Raw genomic sequence first — 17,770 nt, 5'->3', positions numbered from 1 at the left:
CATTAAAAACCGGAAGTGCATTTTGTGTTAATAATATATAAGTTAAAATATTGGTGTGGTATTTTTTTTTTACAAAATCGTACTCAAGCTATCTGAAAGTCACTGAACTTTTATAACATATCAACGTTGTTCTGCTGTATTTAACTATTTTAGTATATTTAAGTATATATAAAAAAAACCTAAGCACGTTCAGAGGTATATTTGTCTACCGTAAAAATGGCGGTGTTGCCAATTTCTCTAATATACAAAAAAATGTATGATTCTGTTGATGCATTTCTGTTCTGTCATCTTAAATGTATTTCCTTGATTGACCTTCTGTTTCACACGGATTGTGTGTCAGGAGAGATAAAAGAAAATTGGAATTGAAAGTTATAAAATAGATTTACATGGACTCCCACGCACAAATAACGCCCCCTTTCTTATTACATGTACCGGTAGATATTTTATATATTAAGTATGTTGTTGTAACACCTGGCTGGTTTCGTGATTCATCCGTGAAACCTGTCTGTAATGTTGAAATATACCATTTGTTATTTTTGACGTTATTGATTCCTTTTGCGAGGAACGCGTATCCCAACGTAAGATTACTAAGAACAGTTACACCACTGCTTTTGTCTTTTTAGACGTGAATGAGTGGGTCATTGTTCGTAGATTGGTTTAGGGCTAGGTAATGCCAGTAGGTAAACGGTTTTCCTTTAGAACTACTGCTTCGCGCAGTTATTTTCATATAATTATACAAAGTATAAATATAAAAGTGTTAATATTTTCATTCAATATTCACAAATCAGAACACATCATTTACAATGAAACATCGTTTTGTCAATAGTGACAAATATCAAAGTTTCTATCCCACTCGATTGAAATACAACTGTTATATATTAAGCAACAAAGAATATCCTTTCTATATATAGAGATATTATATGATAGGTCGTCGAAAGCGGGCGTAGTGCTTCAACTGGCGGGGCGCAGGGAGTCAATTTGGATTGTTAAAACGTGAAAGAAATGAAAAAAAATGTGTAAGAAACATCAGTTATAAACGACATTTCAAAATGTTATTTTTACTCTGAGTTTCACTTACAGTGGAATTATGTAGTGAATGTACTTTGACAATCGACTTGCATTCATCATCACATTCTGACGATGTTATGTGTGTGCGTTGGGGGAGGAGAAGGTTGTTACTTTAACGATTATATTCCGATTATGGTTTCGCTATGGGTACTATAAATATGTTACTGAATACGTTTGTGTCATATAGCAGTATTGCAATGAAATTTCAGTTTATACATGGTGATGTCCTTGATATACTTTAAATATTATGTCAAGAATAAAGAAATATAGTTTCATTTACACAACATTGCATGGTTGGTGAAAACATCAGCTTTATTAGCATTTTGAGTGTAAGAACAATGCTACAATGTCAAAAACATTTATATTAACATTACAGTATGTATATTTGATAATATTTTGTGCTTATTACTGAGTTATCTGCCCTTGTTGTAGGTATGAGTGTGGTATCATGTTGTTTTTTCTAATGAAAATGGATCAACTTTATCACAGAAAATAATTACAATACATACGATACTAGTAAGGACAGATAACTCTGCATATTGCAATGACGGATAGCAATTATCAATGTTGCTATTTTACCTGTAAACACGGAACCTTAATCAGAAGTACAACCTCAAAATTATAATTTGAACAACCAAAAACCATCTTTCACATAATTCATAATTGAGAATTGGTTAAGAATTGACAAGTCAGCAATAAATTTGATTTTTTAAATTCAGAAATTAAGATATGGCACATGTAGAAAGGAATTCGACAAATGATATATATTAATGGTTTATCAAATAAAAATATCACAGAAAGAATTAAATGTCAGTATCATGTTGTAGATTACCTTGATCTATGTAAAAAGACAGATATCAATACTGATCTTTGTTTTAAGTTTTTTCCCCAATTTTTCTCTTAAACAAAGCTACCGAGAACAAATTAATCTACAATATTGTGTAGAGTTATAATAATAGAAAATAATTATATTAATAAATAATTACGTGTTAATCATGTTAAGAATTAAATAATATTGTTTTGACAGTTTCACTTTTTATACAAGCGATACTTATTATTTTATCTTATTGCACGACAAATTCACACGTAGTAGTTAATACAACACAGATGTAATGTCAAAAGTCTACACTTAGAACAAACAAACTGAGAGGGGTTACAACAGGACATATGTAAAAATGCATTCAATATATATTCTGCAAATTTATCGTCTTACCGATCCACTGAGAAAAAGTCATTGAAGAAATTCCACTCCTGTACTATTTTAAAAGAGATGCTGATACAAACACTGCTTAAAAACAACGTGTATGGAAGGTGACCAAATATTTATGACTTGCTTTAAAATAAAGTAAGCAAACACTCCTAAAGATGTTTTTATAATCACACAAATACATATATATTTTCTTTGAAAGCAGAAACGAAATATTTCCATTCTATTTCCATTCTACAATGCTATTTGGTCGTCACAGTTTTAGAAAATAAGATAATAAGCCTTTCTCCAGAATGGTCATTTTTGCCTGTTTAATGTAGAACTGACGATCACATACCTTTGCTGTGATATTCTAACGTGAAACGTTATCAAGTCGATACATAAACACCAGAAAAAATCTAAACAAATGTATAACTCCCAAAATACTACCAATAATTGGCAAAATATTATGAACGCGAAAATCCCTATTTTCAAACTAGTTTCAAACTAATTAACCACTACGAAATATGATTATCACAGATAAGTATTTGTAAATGAATATTTGTCCTTTTATAAAACATGTTCTTTCTAAAAGGAGAAAATATCAATCGCCGTAAACTTTACATCGTCTCCGTATTTCTGATTTAAGTCTTCTGTGGTAACGGGTCGGCTCTCTCAGACGGGTTGGATTGTCCAGCCATCGGGGGAGGATACGCTGGTGGTGGACCCGATGGGTTGCCGTACACTACGGGAGCTGGGTAAGCGGCCATTGGTGGCTGGTTAGAACCAGGTGGTGGTGGGTAGGCTCCTGGCTGTTGGTAGACTCCAGGCTGTTGGTATGCACCCGGCTGTTGATACGCACCTGGTTGTTGATACGCACCAGGAACGCCTTGGTGAGTGGTATTAACTGAAAAAGGATACGATAGAAATGGCATATATAGGTTAAACACTCATATTTCAATACTTAGGTATTATCTATTCTATTTGTATCCCTGAAAATGTAATGATTGGAAGTGTCTACATAAAAATTTGCTAATATTAAAATCATCAAACAATTGTTCCCTTGCTCCTTATGAACTCATTTTGAGAATCTCTCTCCTGATTTTCTTTTCATAGAAGGTTATCAGATCTCCTCGACTACTCCTTCACATGCTTAAAATCGGGTTTAAGGTTTAAGACTCTGTTTAAACTAGTGATTTTGCAAGCCTTCATCTATTTATATATTATTTCTTAAGTGCAGTTGAACATAACTTAGTATTAAAAAGTGTCCATGCATGCTACCCTTAGATATTACTACTGACCATCAGATTGTTGTGAATTTTGGAAAAAAAAATATGCAAAAAACAGTCCATTTTAGTTTTGTGATTCCACAGGGTTCAGTACATATTTCATCAAATACATCACCATGCCATTATGTTTACTACTGTTTATAGCATGGTTTGACCGGATTCGATTTAACAAAAGTTTACACATCGAGTCTTTTGTAGGCTCTGATTTCTGTAGTCACCAGAGCTTGTGGCTTCTTCAGTTGTACATGTACGTAAAGAAGCTACAGATTACCAGACATACTTATATTAATTAGGTATATACAGATCGATCGTGACCGACCTCGGATAAGTCGAATACCCTGTATTCCTCAAACTATTGATTTGGTCTCCTGCAGTTCAAATTAGAGGGGTTTTACTGTATGTATATAAGGCTATATGTTGTAAGAGACCCGGCCCTAGGGCTCCCAATCCTGGCAAATCAATGTTTGTTTGTTTATTTCAACTATTGAAAGAATATAAAGATTGTAAAAGGACCACAATAAAACAAATCAAATTCCGTACCAACTGCGACATTTGCATTGGCTTGGTTGTGGGTCACCACTACTCCGCCAACCTTTTTCTTCTTGTTGCAATGATGACAGAGACATATCAGGAATATTATACCCCCGATGAAACAAAGCCCGCCAATGACAGCGCCTATAATGAGACCAACCCTGAAAAATAAATTAAAAAATGGTACACCGTTGACAAATATTGTTTTATCTATCTACAAACACAAACAGGCGAAATAGTAGTTTACTCCAGTTACTTAAGTTAGACAATTACCACCATTGAAAAAGTCTGAATCTTTTTTAATTTTACATTAATTTTAAGATTTAAATATAATTTTAAAAAAATAATCATTTGCGTCCCGAAAAAGTCCACGGCACTGTGTCCTATATGGAATGAATCACCGATTGCGCATTCATCAAAAGCAAAAATGATTTTATATCAGACCTACATATGAATGAGTAAACCCAAATCATTCTTCAAATAATGAGTATTGTTTATGCTCTGTAGGCAGGGGAGCATATTAAAACAAATAAAACGGTGTCCATCTCCTCCAAACTTATTTATCTGTTAATTTATTCATTTTGTGCGAAAATACTTTAGTGGGTGTAAACATCGTTTGAAATTAATGATTTATAAATTAGGTTGAGACTAATTTACAGAAAGATTATAGATCATGCAAAAGATTTCACTTTGCGTAAATATATACATGTGATTTTCTACCCCTTGTTTCCTTTTCGTTTTCTCATATAAATATTTTGTGTGTTCATAATGGAGAAATGAAAATTTACAGATAATTACTGTTTAGTTGTTATATATCGGGAGAAAACAAATTCGCGATTTACTTTTTATAATTTTTCGTGGGAGTTATTTTCGCAAATTACATTTGAAAGCCTTTCGATTCGAGAATTTAGCGAAATTTGTACATGTACTATCTCAAATATTAACAACTATATAATAAAAATTATATGATAAGAATAAACCTGATCACAATTAACTTTCAATGATATTTACATTTATTTAAGAATTGACATGAATAGATTCTTTATGCTATGGAGATATAACACAAAAATCTGATTGTACTCTAAATAAACCGCGAAACGGTTTATGATGGGAGTACACTCAGATTTTTGTGTTATATCTCTATAACATAAAAATATATTCAAATTAATCCTTATAATTCAATTTACTTGACATAATCTCTTCAATACTCAAAATTCATTTTAGGACTCTTTTGTCTATGAAATCATTACGCCGTCATCTCAGCCAATCAGAAACAACGTCACAAACTGCGACGACATTTTTCCTTCATTAAGCCAATTAGTAAAAGTGAATTATTCTCGGATAAAAAATTTGGATTTGGGAAATCATAAGTCGCGTTTGAGAGAAAGTACGCTTACGATTTTGTCTTTTTAGTTTTAATATTCACACTGAAATTTTTGTGTTATATCTCCATATCAAAAACATTTGTTAAAATAAATCCTTATGATTCAATTTACTTAAGGATGTACTCCTCTGAGAAGTCAAAATTTTCTTGTATTAAACTTTTTTTTCATATATATTTTTGGAAAGAGGAGTTCATACCATGGAAGAAAATGAAAGAAAAAACATATGTCCTTGTGCTCGTTTTTGAGCTACTGTCACTCAAAGATACCTAGTTGACAAAATATTGGATTTTATGGGAATTTTTGCCGTTTTGACCAATTACACAAGATATTAAAGCCATAATTTCCTAATGAGGTGTTTGATATGTATTTATGTTTGTAGAATTTATTTTCCAGTAGTCTTCTTTTAAAATATACCAGTTTTGATCAAAAACACTAATATTTTTTCTCAGAATAACAAGATATGCTACCCCTACCCCTTAATTTTGAGCTACAAAATGCACCATTTTCAGTCATTTTTGCCAAATCTAACCCTTTATAGAAATAGTTCTGGTATTAAACTTTTGTTAATATTTTTGCATATCAATAGGAAAAGGGTTGTTCTTTCAGAATCAGACAGAAAAATGGGGGTCCGTGTGCTTACTTTTTTGCCCCACTTGAATATTTGTTATTTTTCTGTAATTTTAGAGTAAAAATTAAAAGTGCTCAAATTACCATTAAATGTAAAAATAAAGTGAAAAAAGTGAATCATTTCATACATTAATGCTCAATTTTTTAATTATCACGAACCAAGTAAAGATTTACAGCAAAAATTAGCTCAATACAGCTAAAAATGCTGGTGCAGTGATGATTTAATAAAAACAATTTCAGTAAAAAATGGTAAAACTGTGGCTCTACTTGAAGCGAAAAAAGACACAATTTCAAAATGGCCGCCAAATGGGTCATTTCTTAAAATTCCCGTATAAAAAATCTGCTAAAGTTAGAACTGTAATTTTTTGACAAAATTTGCAACTGGCAACTTGCTACAGATATTGATAAATTGTATTTGAAAATCTCATAACTTCTTTGATCTTTGTCGAAACGAGACTTCAACGGGACTGAAACCTCAGAAGAATACATCCTTAAAAGATAATCTCTTCCGAGATTCGAATCATAACATCGTTGCCGCAGCGAACCATAAGCGACATTACAAATCGTGACGTCATTTTTAAGTCAATGAAAATGCTTGTTACAAGTGAAAATTAATTATCATGGTCTTCATGAATAAGTTTTGTATATTTTGGATTAAGTATATACTCACAGACTACCACAGCACTCCCTGCTATAGTAGCTACCGCAGCAGCCGTGTTCACAGTATACCGTATATTTATACCACTGCGAATAATAAAAACTGGCACTGCATATCTCGCCGCCCGTAGCAAAATCTGTTGAGAAGGAAAGTATTGGTAAATTTTTGTAATATATTTGTAAAGAAGTTTATAAAGTTTTGTTCTTTTGTATATTATGGTTGTAAATTCATTTCTATTTTATTCCATTTGTCTCACTCATTTGTTTTCGTTGAATTTCGTAACTTGGAACCGCGGTGGCCGAGTGGTTAAGATGTCCCGATATATTACATGTACCACAAGTCCTCCATCTCTGAGATGCGGGTTCGAATCCAATGTCGGACATTTGGCAGGTACTGAACGTAGGTTGATGGTTTTTCTCCGGGTATTCCGGCTTTCCTCCACCTACAAACCTGGTACGTCCTTACATGACCCCAGTTGTTAATAGGACGGTAAATGATAAAACCAAATCACTATGACGGCGTGAAACGAAGGGAAATAACTCTGATAGATGAGGATATATGTTGCTAACCGACAGAATATATCAAAGATAGATAATCTTACGCCATGGGATCAACAATGAAAACTCAACACTACAAGGGAACTGTTTGCGCTTTAATGATGCAGTTATCCTGTTTGTAAAGACGCTTTAGGTTCTTAACAGAAATATATTTGATACCTCAGAGACAAGTTTATAACACATAAACTTTTTTAAAAAGTACATTTTGGCGATACTGAATGTCCAAGGGGTAATCCTAGCTGATAGACGACTTTATCACGTTTGTGATTGCAATCAAATAAACAGCATCTGTATGAGAGTTCAACAAAACATAAGCAAATTTTGTTTTTCTTGTCAAAACTGCATTAGTCAATATTTTGAAGGATTACATGACTGAGCTTGTAGGAGTGAACATTAAAGACCGGTCCCGACGATTACAGTGCTACTTATGACGGTGTTGGTTTCTGATGGTCTTTGCTCTCTAAAGCTTTGAAGAAGAGACGTAGGTAGATAGAAAGCAGCACAGAAGGAGGGGGCTAAGTATACTTATACAGATACATATGTAAAAAAACAGCGACACACCGATACATGGAAACGATTATCATGACCGAAGAAAGATATGTCATTACTTCAGTATCTAATTAATTACAACGCTGGTAAACTGCCAATAAATGTGTCACAAACGGTTTTTTAAGAACATTAGTCAACCTACTTTTCTTTATCTCAAGGATATTTTTAACGGACGTGTTTTTGACGGAAACCTAAAGCGGACTAATTTATACTAGTAAACCAAATTGTGAAATTGATATCACCATAAAATAGAGAAATCACTTATTCTGTCGATATAAATATTTCGTTTCTACGTTATCAAAGTCATATCGGTACAAAAGTGTGAAGTTTTGTTAAATAAAAAGGTGATTTTTTTTAGATCTTTGACCTTTGACCTTTACTACCATAAAGGTCAAAGGTGAAAACTTTATTTAGAAAAATGAACTGCAGGTGATATACTATTCAATGATGTATAACACTTTATGGTTCTATGCAGCAAAAATTGACCGATCGCCAGGTGTAATATAGCCACGCCTCGTGCACACAAACGCACGTGTTTCTATTCAATGTCGGAGCAAACATCGTAGCACACACAATACAAAATACAAAGTCACGTGCGGTTTGATTGACAGCTGGCGATCCGTCAATGTGGAAATTAAGATATACAAAAAATTGTAATTTTACTTATTTAGCACATCAAAAACACCCGAACAGGAAGGTGTTAAAATGACCCTAGGCTGTAACGTTGTGCTCTAATGAGAGCAACCAACTAAATGATTTTACATAGACCACAGTGTTAAACTTTGTTAAAGTTTTGTACTGTATTATTAAAACAAAGGAATATTAGTTAGCTGTTGTGTTCTATAATTAAAGTCTAGGTTCTCATATAACACACTAAATAGAAAAAAAAGTTTGGGTCCTTCTGCTCAAACTCTAACCAGGGTAGCTTTATTGAAATCAGGCGCATTTTGCACTAAAAAATCCGGAAATTCTAATGGTTTTACCTATTCATTATCAAAGTTGATATTTTGAACCTAAATCTCAATATGAATTTCCAAATTCATATCATGGTTATCTAGGAATAATTACCTATCCGAAAACATTTTTACTTTTGAATTTCATAATTAGCCAGCCAATCAGCGGCCGGGTTAAAATTCTATCCTGGGCTCAATCTTGTATACACAGGGGCCATTTCGAAGGTCTTTTTTTTATTTAGTTGGTTGATCCCTATACAAGATTGAGCCCAGGATAGAATTTTAACCCGGTTGGGGTTTGAGCAGAAGGACCCAAACTTTTTTTTCTATTTAGTGTTATATGAGAACCTAGACTTTAATTATAGAACACAACAGCTAACTAATATTCCTTTGCTTTAATAATACAGTACAAAACTTTAACAAAGTTTAACACTGTGGTCAGGAAAGTGTTAAAATGACCCTAGGCTGTAACGTTGTGCTCTAATCAGCACACGTGTACAGCGTCAAACTCGGCTAGATATCAGCGTGGAATGTTAATTGTCTTAAAACCAGACATTCGCCAATACGGCTGATATAGGCCACGGGAAGGATGTGACAAAACAGTGACTTTAGTAAAGCAGTTGTCAAACGAGTAAAATGACAAAACATGTTGGCAAGTGCTTTTTACTAAAGTAGTTGCCATGAAAATCACCACAAATGTGTCTACAACTACAGTTTAGTAAAACAGTTGCCATGTCGGCTGATATGGGCCATCGTTCAGTTGCAACAACACCGTTATTTCATAACAGCGACGTTTATAATCGAAATTAAAACCAAACCTTCACATAACAACGACAATATTGTGTTTGCACTGTCAAAGAATTCTGTACGAATCGATTTGTGAAGCCTTTTATGAATTATTTATTAAATATTCATATTGAGAGAAATGTTTTCGATTGTGTTCTTGACCATCCCTGGTGGTGTTACCTATTCTATACAAATCCTCATGTTTATTGATTACATCATTAGATTATCCTCATGGCATTGTGGCAGCCTTTTAATAACATGGCATCGTGATATTCGATTGCATGATTAATATTGATAGTATGTGATATCCAAGTTTATCTCTAAACATCATGACCTAAATATCACAAACGATCATCTAAGCATGGCGTGGCGTGTCTATCTCACTAGATTTATATAATGGAAAAATCGGAATGTATTGGAAACAATCCTCTGTACTTAATCATTTATTAATCTCAGTATCATTATAGTCAGGTGGACGACAGGTATATTTTCTCTCGATACATCCATCTTTGCTGGAAATAAGACTTTTTGAATAGTCATGATATTTATTTATATATAACACATATGTATATGTAGTAAATTTAAGATATCAATAAAAAAGAAAATATTTTGAGTTTTAAATTCATGATTAATAATTCCCTAAAACGGAATGTGGGTCGGTAGTTTTTCCAAAGCACTTTGCCTTTTCTTTTAAATCGAAAACCGACATAAATCTAAATGACAACATTCATCACTGAGACAAAAATCGGAGTAAATAGCCAAATAATTTGTATGATTTGACCTCGTTATGATTGACAAGAAGGAAGTTTGACATTATACCATAGCGGACCATTAATTTATAAAATGGCACAGCATGTGACGTATATTAGTCACGATCAGCCTTTGTTACACACTAGGTCGATGTTCCCATACAACACTGCAAACATTATAAAAAAATATAACGCATCAAATATAGACATGTACTATAATAGAATGCAGTGTGTGGTTTAAAATTTCACATTATGTGATTACGAAATACCTGGCATTTTACATTTTTTAAAGTAAAGGGGTTAAAACAGACCAATATTATGATGTCATCAACTAAATATGTAATTCATTGTCGGTCTATTTCTGTTAAAAAGTAAATATAAGCCTTTTTGTTAATTGCTAACATATTAATGCATCATTCCAACGAACACCGTTTGTGGATACAAAGATTATAAAAAAAATCATATCAGTTATCTAAAAAAGGGAATCGTTCAGGTGAATGGATATGTGGGTGATATCAAAAGCAGATGTTAATAATGTTATATAAAAGAACATTGTTAAAATAACAATTTACACATTTACACTGTGTATAGAAAGCTTGTGGTGATTTAGTCATTATTTCCAATTAAATATGTCCTAATAGATGTAAAGAAAATCTGGGGATTACATGACGAAACACTACGTATGTACAATTAAGGATTTTGGGTTTAGTTCGCATTCAATTTCATAACTGTTATAAAAAGAAACTATGGTAATCTATCGATTAACGATGCTTAACGAACTTTTCACATTTCATGACACATAATCAATATGGTTATCTCTCATACCTACTGGTGTATCATTGGTTTATGATGTCGTCTGGTACCGTATTACATGGCTATCCATGCGATACTTTGTGGCATCTACTATTACTATTTTCTAGTTAAAGGTATAAGTTATTTTCAGAAACTATTGTGGTTTAACTATAAAGAAAGCAAACAATAGGATCGGCGTTAAAAATATCGCGGGATTTCTATGTGCGGATAATTGAATTACAGTCGTTGTTTTCTTGTAAGTTATTCTAAATTGATGTACAATTGTAATAAAAACATGTAGATATGAGAGACAAATAGTATTTCATATGTGAATATTAATCATAGATACATCCTATACTCAGAATTACAAAAGATGTAAAACCCTCGGCATGCCTCGAGTTTGATAACGTTTTTAATCTTCTGATAGAACTTCCCTATTCTTCATATCCACATAAATGAATACCCGGACAAGGAAGCGGTGAAATTATAATAATTCACAAGACACCTGTACTTTATACATTATTCAGGAGGAAACGTAATAAAAGTCTATCTTAATGTACAGGAGGTATTGCCATCTGATCCGGGACGGCATTGTATTATTAAAGGCTGGTTTAGTGGTTTACTCAATACACATACGCCTTTAAATGTTATTCGATGAAACAGCCATTGATTTGAAACGAAAGAGTTGAGTTCTAGCAACTTCCGGTGTGTTGCCACGGACAACCGACTTAACAATAACAGTAGACGAAACAGTCCCATAAATAATATAAGACTCTTTCATATGTGGATATGAATGATAGTGATATTCTACCCGAGGGTCACAAAATGTAGTAAAACCCGAGGCTTGCCGAGGGTTTTGCAATATTTTGTGATCCCGAGGGTAGAATATCCCTATCCTTCATATCCACTTATGAAAGAGTATTTTTCTTTCATACCTCGACGTTTTATTGCAATTTTACAACTATAATATCCCTCCATTTTGAAATAAATTCTAAGAAATCCATGACTGGAAGTCAATTTTCTATACATGAAAAATTGAGTGATATTTTCAACACAAATTCCGTTGTTTGCATCTTGGATAGTAAAACCAGTCATATTTGTTACCGAGGAAAAAGAGATTTTGTTAACGCCATGACATCACAAGGCTTTATTGCATGGGTAGCCATGCAATACAGCCTCAGGCGACACGAGTGTATTGCCCTGGACCAGCCAGTATTACACGTGTAGGTATGAAAGAAAACAGGATATACAACGATTAATACGATTAGGAATAGATTTCAATAAATTTCAATAATTTTGTTAAAATATATTATCATATTGTTCATTTTTAGGATATGTTATATTCTTCAGTGACCGCTCACACTGACGCAAAACCGAGTCTTTTCTTGACCTCTTGAAATCTGATTGTGTTATTAGTACGCCAGAGCGTAACAGCCAATGTAAATACTGGAAATTATCATACAACGGGCTTAGCAGCAACATATAGGTATTGTGCAGCGGCAATGTAAACATTTACCTGCATGTACATTAGTTTTAAATGCTCACAATATCTGAAAGTTTAATAAATCAAAGACAAACGAAATAAATATCCTCACACAGGTGAAGATTCATATAACCATATTCTTTTAATATACTTTTTTTTCACACAACCTGATATACTTTATATACTATTTTCATATTACTTTTTTAATATATCAACTACAAGAGAATTTTGGACAAAACATAAGGTTGATGACTTGACTTGACCTTACGTATTGTCCTTTTCAAACGTAAGTATTTCCTTAAGTCATTAGTTTTATTATAATGGCATCAATGTTATTTGTAAACAAATCATAAACATGTTATCACATCCAGCGTGCGAACTTAATGGTTCTAGCACAGAGCATTTAAACGCGCGAGCTTAATGCCGAGGAGTCGTATCGATAGAGGTTAAAATAGAAAACGTATAGGGCTTTGACTACTGCCAGTATACAAAACATTATAAAAATCGAAAATACATACAGAATTGATTTATCGACCCAATATCTATTAGACATCATAAAAGTCTATAAAGCTTTTGGTTTCTCTTTTTTATCCATCTTTTGGTATAGCAATAATACCAACATTAGAACAATACTGTTAACTAAACTCAAACCTTTTCAATCAAGCGCAAAAATAGGCATCTAATTACAAGAAAATTCCTATAACGGTACCAGCAGAACCAGGAGTTTCAGGTGAGTAAGCGGATTTTATCAATCGACAACATTCGCCATGTAAATGACAAATTCTAGTCAAGACAATTGAAAATATAAGCATTCAGAAGTTGTGCAATACGTACAGTCAATCCTGCCTTAAAAACTGCCTAAAGACCACCTGCTTAACAGTACTCTTTAGTAATGAATTCTTACACGCTTTCTAGACCTAGGTATAAAGACGGGACGTGTAAAAAGGTATGGGATAGCTATTAGTGGAGACGAAGGATTGACAGAATGACCTCCTGTGCAGGGCTCTATGTTGTATGAGGGCTGATCCCAGGGCTCTCAAACTTGACAGTTCTCCAAAAACTACTATGTTTTGTTTGTCATATTAATTAAGGTTAAGTTCGTATTAACATCGGCGAAAACGTTTCAGTTTTTCTCCTTTTTTATTTGTCTGTATTTTTTTCTTCAAAGAAGCATTGATGAGGCATATTTAGTTTAAGTTATATGTAATTCTGTACGGTATTTCATTTAAACTTCAAATGAATGTTCTTATTGATTCCTTGTTACTTAATGATTATCAAGTTGTTCCATTTGTATAAAGGGAAAGTGGTTGATCCATAGTGCGCATACAGTGAATATTTTTACCACAAATAATATTGTTAAACTTAGAATGAACCAAGAGAGAAAATTAGTTTGCGTTAAATATGTTTTTAATGAGATCATGCTATATCACAAATCGATAGTGTGGCCGGAGTACCGTTACGGAGAAGGTAGAGTTGCTGGGGTACTTCCTTCATTCAAAGCCCAGAGGTATCGATTTTGGAGGACTGTATATGGCTATTGATCTACAAGGTCTCTTATCACTACGTCACGGCTGTGTTATTTTATATTGACCTGGATTCAACAACGCGTTAAACTCTGGGTATATTGTGATTAAATATTGCTGTTACCGTTATTGTTACAATAAATGTATTGCGTTATTTCTTGTCTAATATGAAACTTCAAGTAAAATAATTTTATTCAAAGTCATTAAATTAGCATGAGATGGTTGAATTTTGCATACGATTTACAAAATAAAAAAAGTATTTCGATACACATATTATATTGTGAATGCATCGATTCAAATTTTACGTCTTTAAATTACCTTATTTGTTTGATGAGTTCGTTTTATTAGTTTAACAGGGTCATTTAAGAACGTGCCAGGTTTGTTGGAGGAGTAAAGCTGGAGTATCCGGAGAAAAAAAACCAACCAGCGATCAGTACCTGGCAACTGCCCCATTTTAAATTCGACCTCGCAACCCAGAGATGGAGGGCTTGTGATAATATGTCGAGACATCTGAACCACCCGGCAACTGGAGCCCCTAATAATCATGATGAAGCAATATCAAATAGTAATTATCGATAAAATGTAGTTGTTATTCTTTTCGAAATAATATTTAATACTTAAGATTGATAAAAAATATATTATTGCTCTACAGCAATACTCAGAATATTTGAAATACAGTGTAGCTTGTTAAATGTCAAAAACCGGCACTCTTTTCGATTTCGAATTGTGTGGTGATTGATCAATGAGTCAGTAAATGGATTCCGGTTCTAGGCCAAACGTATTTTAACTTACGTGTAAACAAAAGTACTTACAATCGCCTTGTTTAACATTTGTGTACAGTCAGTTTAAAACGTCATCACGACTCCTTTCAAGTATGGACTCGTTTTCTTTAAATAACTTATTTGATGGTTGTAGTTGATTGTGTTTGACGTCAAATATATTTTAAATTGACATCAGGGTCATATACTCTCTAGGTATATGTTGTTAAAGATACAAAGGCAACGAGTAACGGCAAGTACTACACATCTACCCTACTTAAGAATACAAGACTTTTTCATAAGTGGATATGAAGGATAGTGATATTCTACCCGAGGGTCACAAAATGTAGTAAAACCCGAGGCTTGCCGAGGGTTTTGCAACATTTTGTGATCCCGAGGGTAGAATATCCCTATCCTTCATATCCACTTATGAAAGAGTATTTTTCTTTCATACCTCGACGTTTTATTGCAATTTTACAACTATAATATCCCGCCATTTTTGAAATAAATTCGATGAAATCCACGACTTGAAGTAAATTTTTCATACATGAAAAATAACGTGATATTTTCAACACATATTCTGTTATTTGCATCTTTTATAGTAAAACCAGTCATATTTGTTAAAAATGTAAAAAATTTACCGAGGCAAAAAGAGATTTTGTTAACGCCGTGACGTCACGAGCCTTTATTGCATGGGTAGCCATGCAATACAGCCGCAGGCAACATGAGTGTATTGCCCTAGACCAGCCAGTATTACACCCGTGGGTATGAAAGAAATAGATATATATATAAATGTAAATGCTGTACAATGCTAAGCAAATATTAAAACATACATTTCGTTTCATCCCGGAAGTACATAACTGACAAAAGAGAAATATATTGTTTTTCTTCAAAACCCTACAGACTAAAGTTCCTATTCGAATATTTTCCTGATACGGTTCACGAATGATCAGTTGCACCATTGTTGTTATCAATCTAAGTATTATACATATTGATTTTATATGAATATGCGTTTTATCAGAAAAATATGTGTTTTAGTTTTACCTACTTAGATTATCATTCTTTTGTTTTGATATAATATGTATTTTTACTTAATTGATATAATAAAACCGATTATGTATCACTTTCGATAGAAAATTATATCAGGTAGCCTTCTACCAGATAATGTCTATTGATGAATTGTAGATCACTAGTACAAATACATATCGTGGAAGAATATATATCCTATCTAAATATTCGGTGACTTACCTGTCAAAAAGCCGAGAATACATAATATAAGCAGCAGTAAGTCCGCCATGTTGGACGTTATGACGCTACCACACTAGTATGTGTTGTGCTTAAAAAGCTGCTGAACTGCTCCAGGGATACGTTTTAACACATATGTCTGTTTATCGGATGTCGAAATACCTAGCTCTATTAATAGTATCGCTGATCTCATCATTTGAACACAAAACACTTGCAGAAAACATCACAAAATATGACCCCATAGATGATTGTTTATGTTGTTGCATGATTGTATGGCACATTAGACATTGTAAATAAAACCCCACACTTGGTCTGGGTACACGCTTGCCCCATAAAAGGCTTTTGATTGATGGCCTGAATACATGTGTACAGGTAGAAGTGTGTAATGTCATCTACCACGAGGATCTGGAGGAAAAGTGCAAGCGTTCTTATAGTACAAATATAGTCGGGGGGGGGGGGGGGTTAGTTCCTGCTTTAATGACATTAATTAACAACAATCTTGTTTAGAAATTGGACAAGTTTTACAATTATTATTATACTTAAAATATGTCAGTTATTTCAACACATCTAAAAATAAAACAGGATAAAAGCAGGAATGTCATTTTGAATGTAGACTTATCATAGAAAACAATACTACTTTTTCCCAGTATATTAGCATGAAATAGAGCTATATGTCTTGATGATATTGATTTCTTTCTCTTCTATTTATTTTTATTATATTATTAATTTACGGTACGGGTCATACTAACCATGCCCGGCTTCCTAATCACGAAAAGCTCGTGTAAATTATTTAACAGTTTTGTACATTAAGTGGTACGTGAGGATGTACGCGGATTCACACAGTTTGCAAACATTTTTTTTTTTTTTTTTTAATATAATACTGGAGCTGTTGTGCCAATAGAACTATGAAGCAGCATGGCGCACTCGATATATTTCCTGACTAATGTAAGAAATGAAAAGAGGCAAATGTTTAACATAACATATTTCACCTATTATGTTGAAACGGTTTACTTCCACTTACGATTATCGAGGGTTGGAATAGTGCAACTAACCAAAGGACATATAGACATAATGCAACTGTGTTATACCCCATATAAATCGAAACGTGTAGACAAAATGGATTGTCAAATGTTCGGAAACATTTTGCCTTTTTCAACATGGTTGTGTTCATTTTAGCATCTTGGCAAAAGTCCGCTATATTCCGCCTTCGACCTCCGTTCGCCGAAGGTTTAAATTGCGTTCAACTTTATTATATTTTATAATTTGTCCTCTTGTACTTTCTATTATCAATTATATACTATGTCATGTAATATATGTTGGATTTAAGTGTGTATTGATTAAGGGGAAGGCTGTCGTGTTAATTCGACAATCCGCACGTTTGGAATTACTTCCTTGTCCCATATTTTCTGTTTGAAGTAATTCAATCTCTACAAACATACGTTTGTAAGGGTCATATGTAGGCCAGAACATACCGTTGATACGGGATGTTCTTGACCTATTGCACATATGTACATCACGCAAGTATAAAGGGGGAAGTTGCTCCCGTCTCTTGCATTTCAGCGATCCATTTATATTTACCTACTTTCCCAATCGCGCACGTTACTGACTCTTGACGTACTCTGTTTTCTATT

At 33.3% G+C, this 17,770-nt stretch overlaps 1 protein-coding gene across 1 annotated transcript; it reads right to left on the bottom strand.

Moving 5' to 3' along the window:
* Positions 1-2,683: 2,683 nt before the first annotated feature.
* On the bottom strand, positions 2,684-16,300 carry LOC138335065 (protein shisa-4-like). The gene is made up of 4 exons (XM_069283970.1): positions 16,143-16,300; positions 6,757-6,880; positions 4,084-4,235; positions 2,684-3,161 (listed from the first exon to the last, which is right to left on the bottom strand). Exons 1-4 carry the CDS (start codon positions 16,189-16,191, stop codon positions 2,899-2,901), a joined length of 588 nt encoding a protein of 195 aa, XP_069140071.1. The 5' UTR covers positions 16,192-16,300; the 3' UTR covers positions 2,684-2,898.
* Between the last annotated feature and the right edge of the window lie 1,470 nt (positions 16,301-17,770).

This window comes from Argopecten irradians, chromosome 11 (genome assembly GCF_041381155.1).
Source record: "Argopecten irradians isolate NY chromosome 11, Ai_NY, whole genome shotgun sequence".
Taxonomy (NCBI): Eukaryota; Metazoa; Mollusca; class Bivalvia; order Pectinida; family Pectinidae; genus Argopecten; species Argopecten irradians.
This window is presented reverse-complemented; position numbering and strand designations above follow the sequence as displayed.

Excerpts from the sequence above, each read along its gene's own strand:
- LOC138335065 (XM_069283970.1), bottom strand. The coding sequence starts at position 16,191 with ATGGCGGACTTACTGCTGCTTATATTATGTATTCTCGGCTTTTTGACA. Across the intron at positions 4,236-6,756 it reads AGGGAGTGCTGTGGTAGTCT|GGTTGGTCTCATTATAGGCG; the intron begins GTGAGTATATAC and ends TTTATTTTTCAG. Across the intron at positions 3,162-4,083 it reads CAATGCAAATGTCGCAGTTG|TTAATACCACTCACCAAGGC; the intron begins GTACGGAATTTG and ends ATCCTTTTTCAG.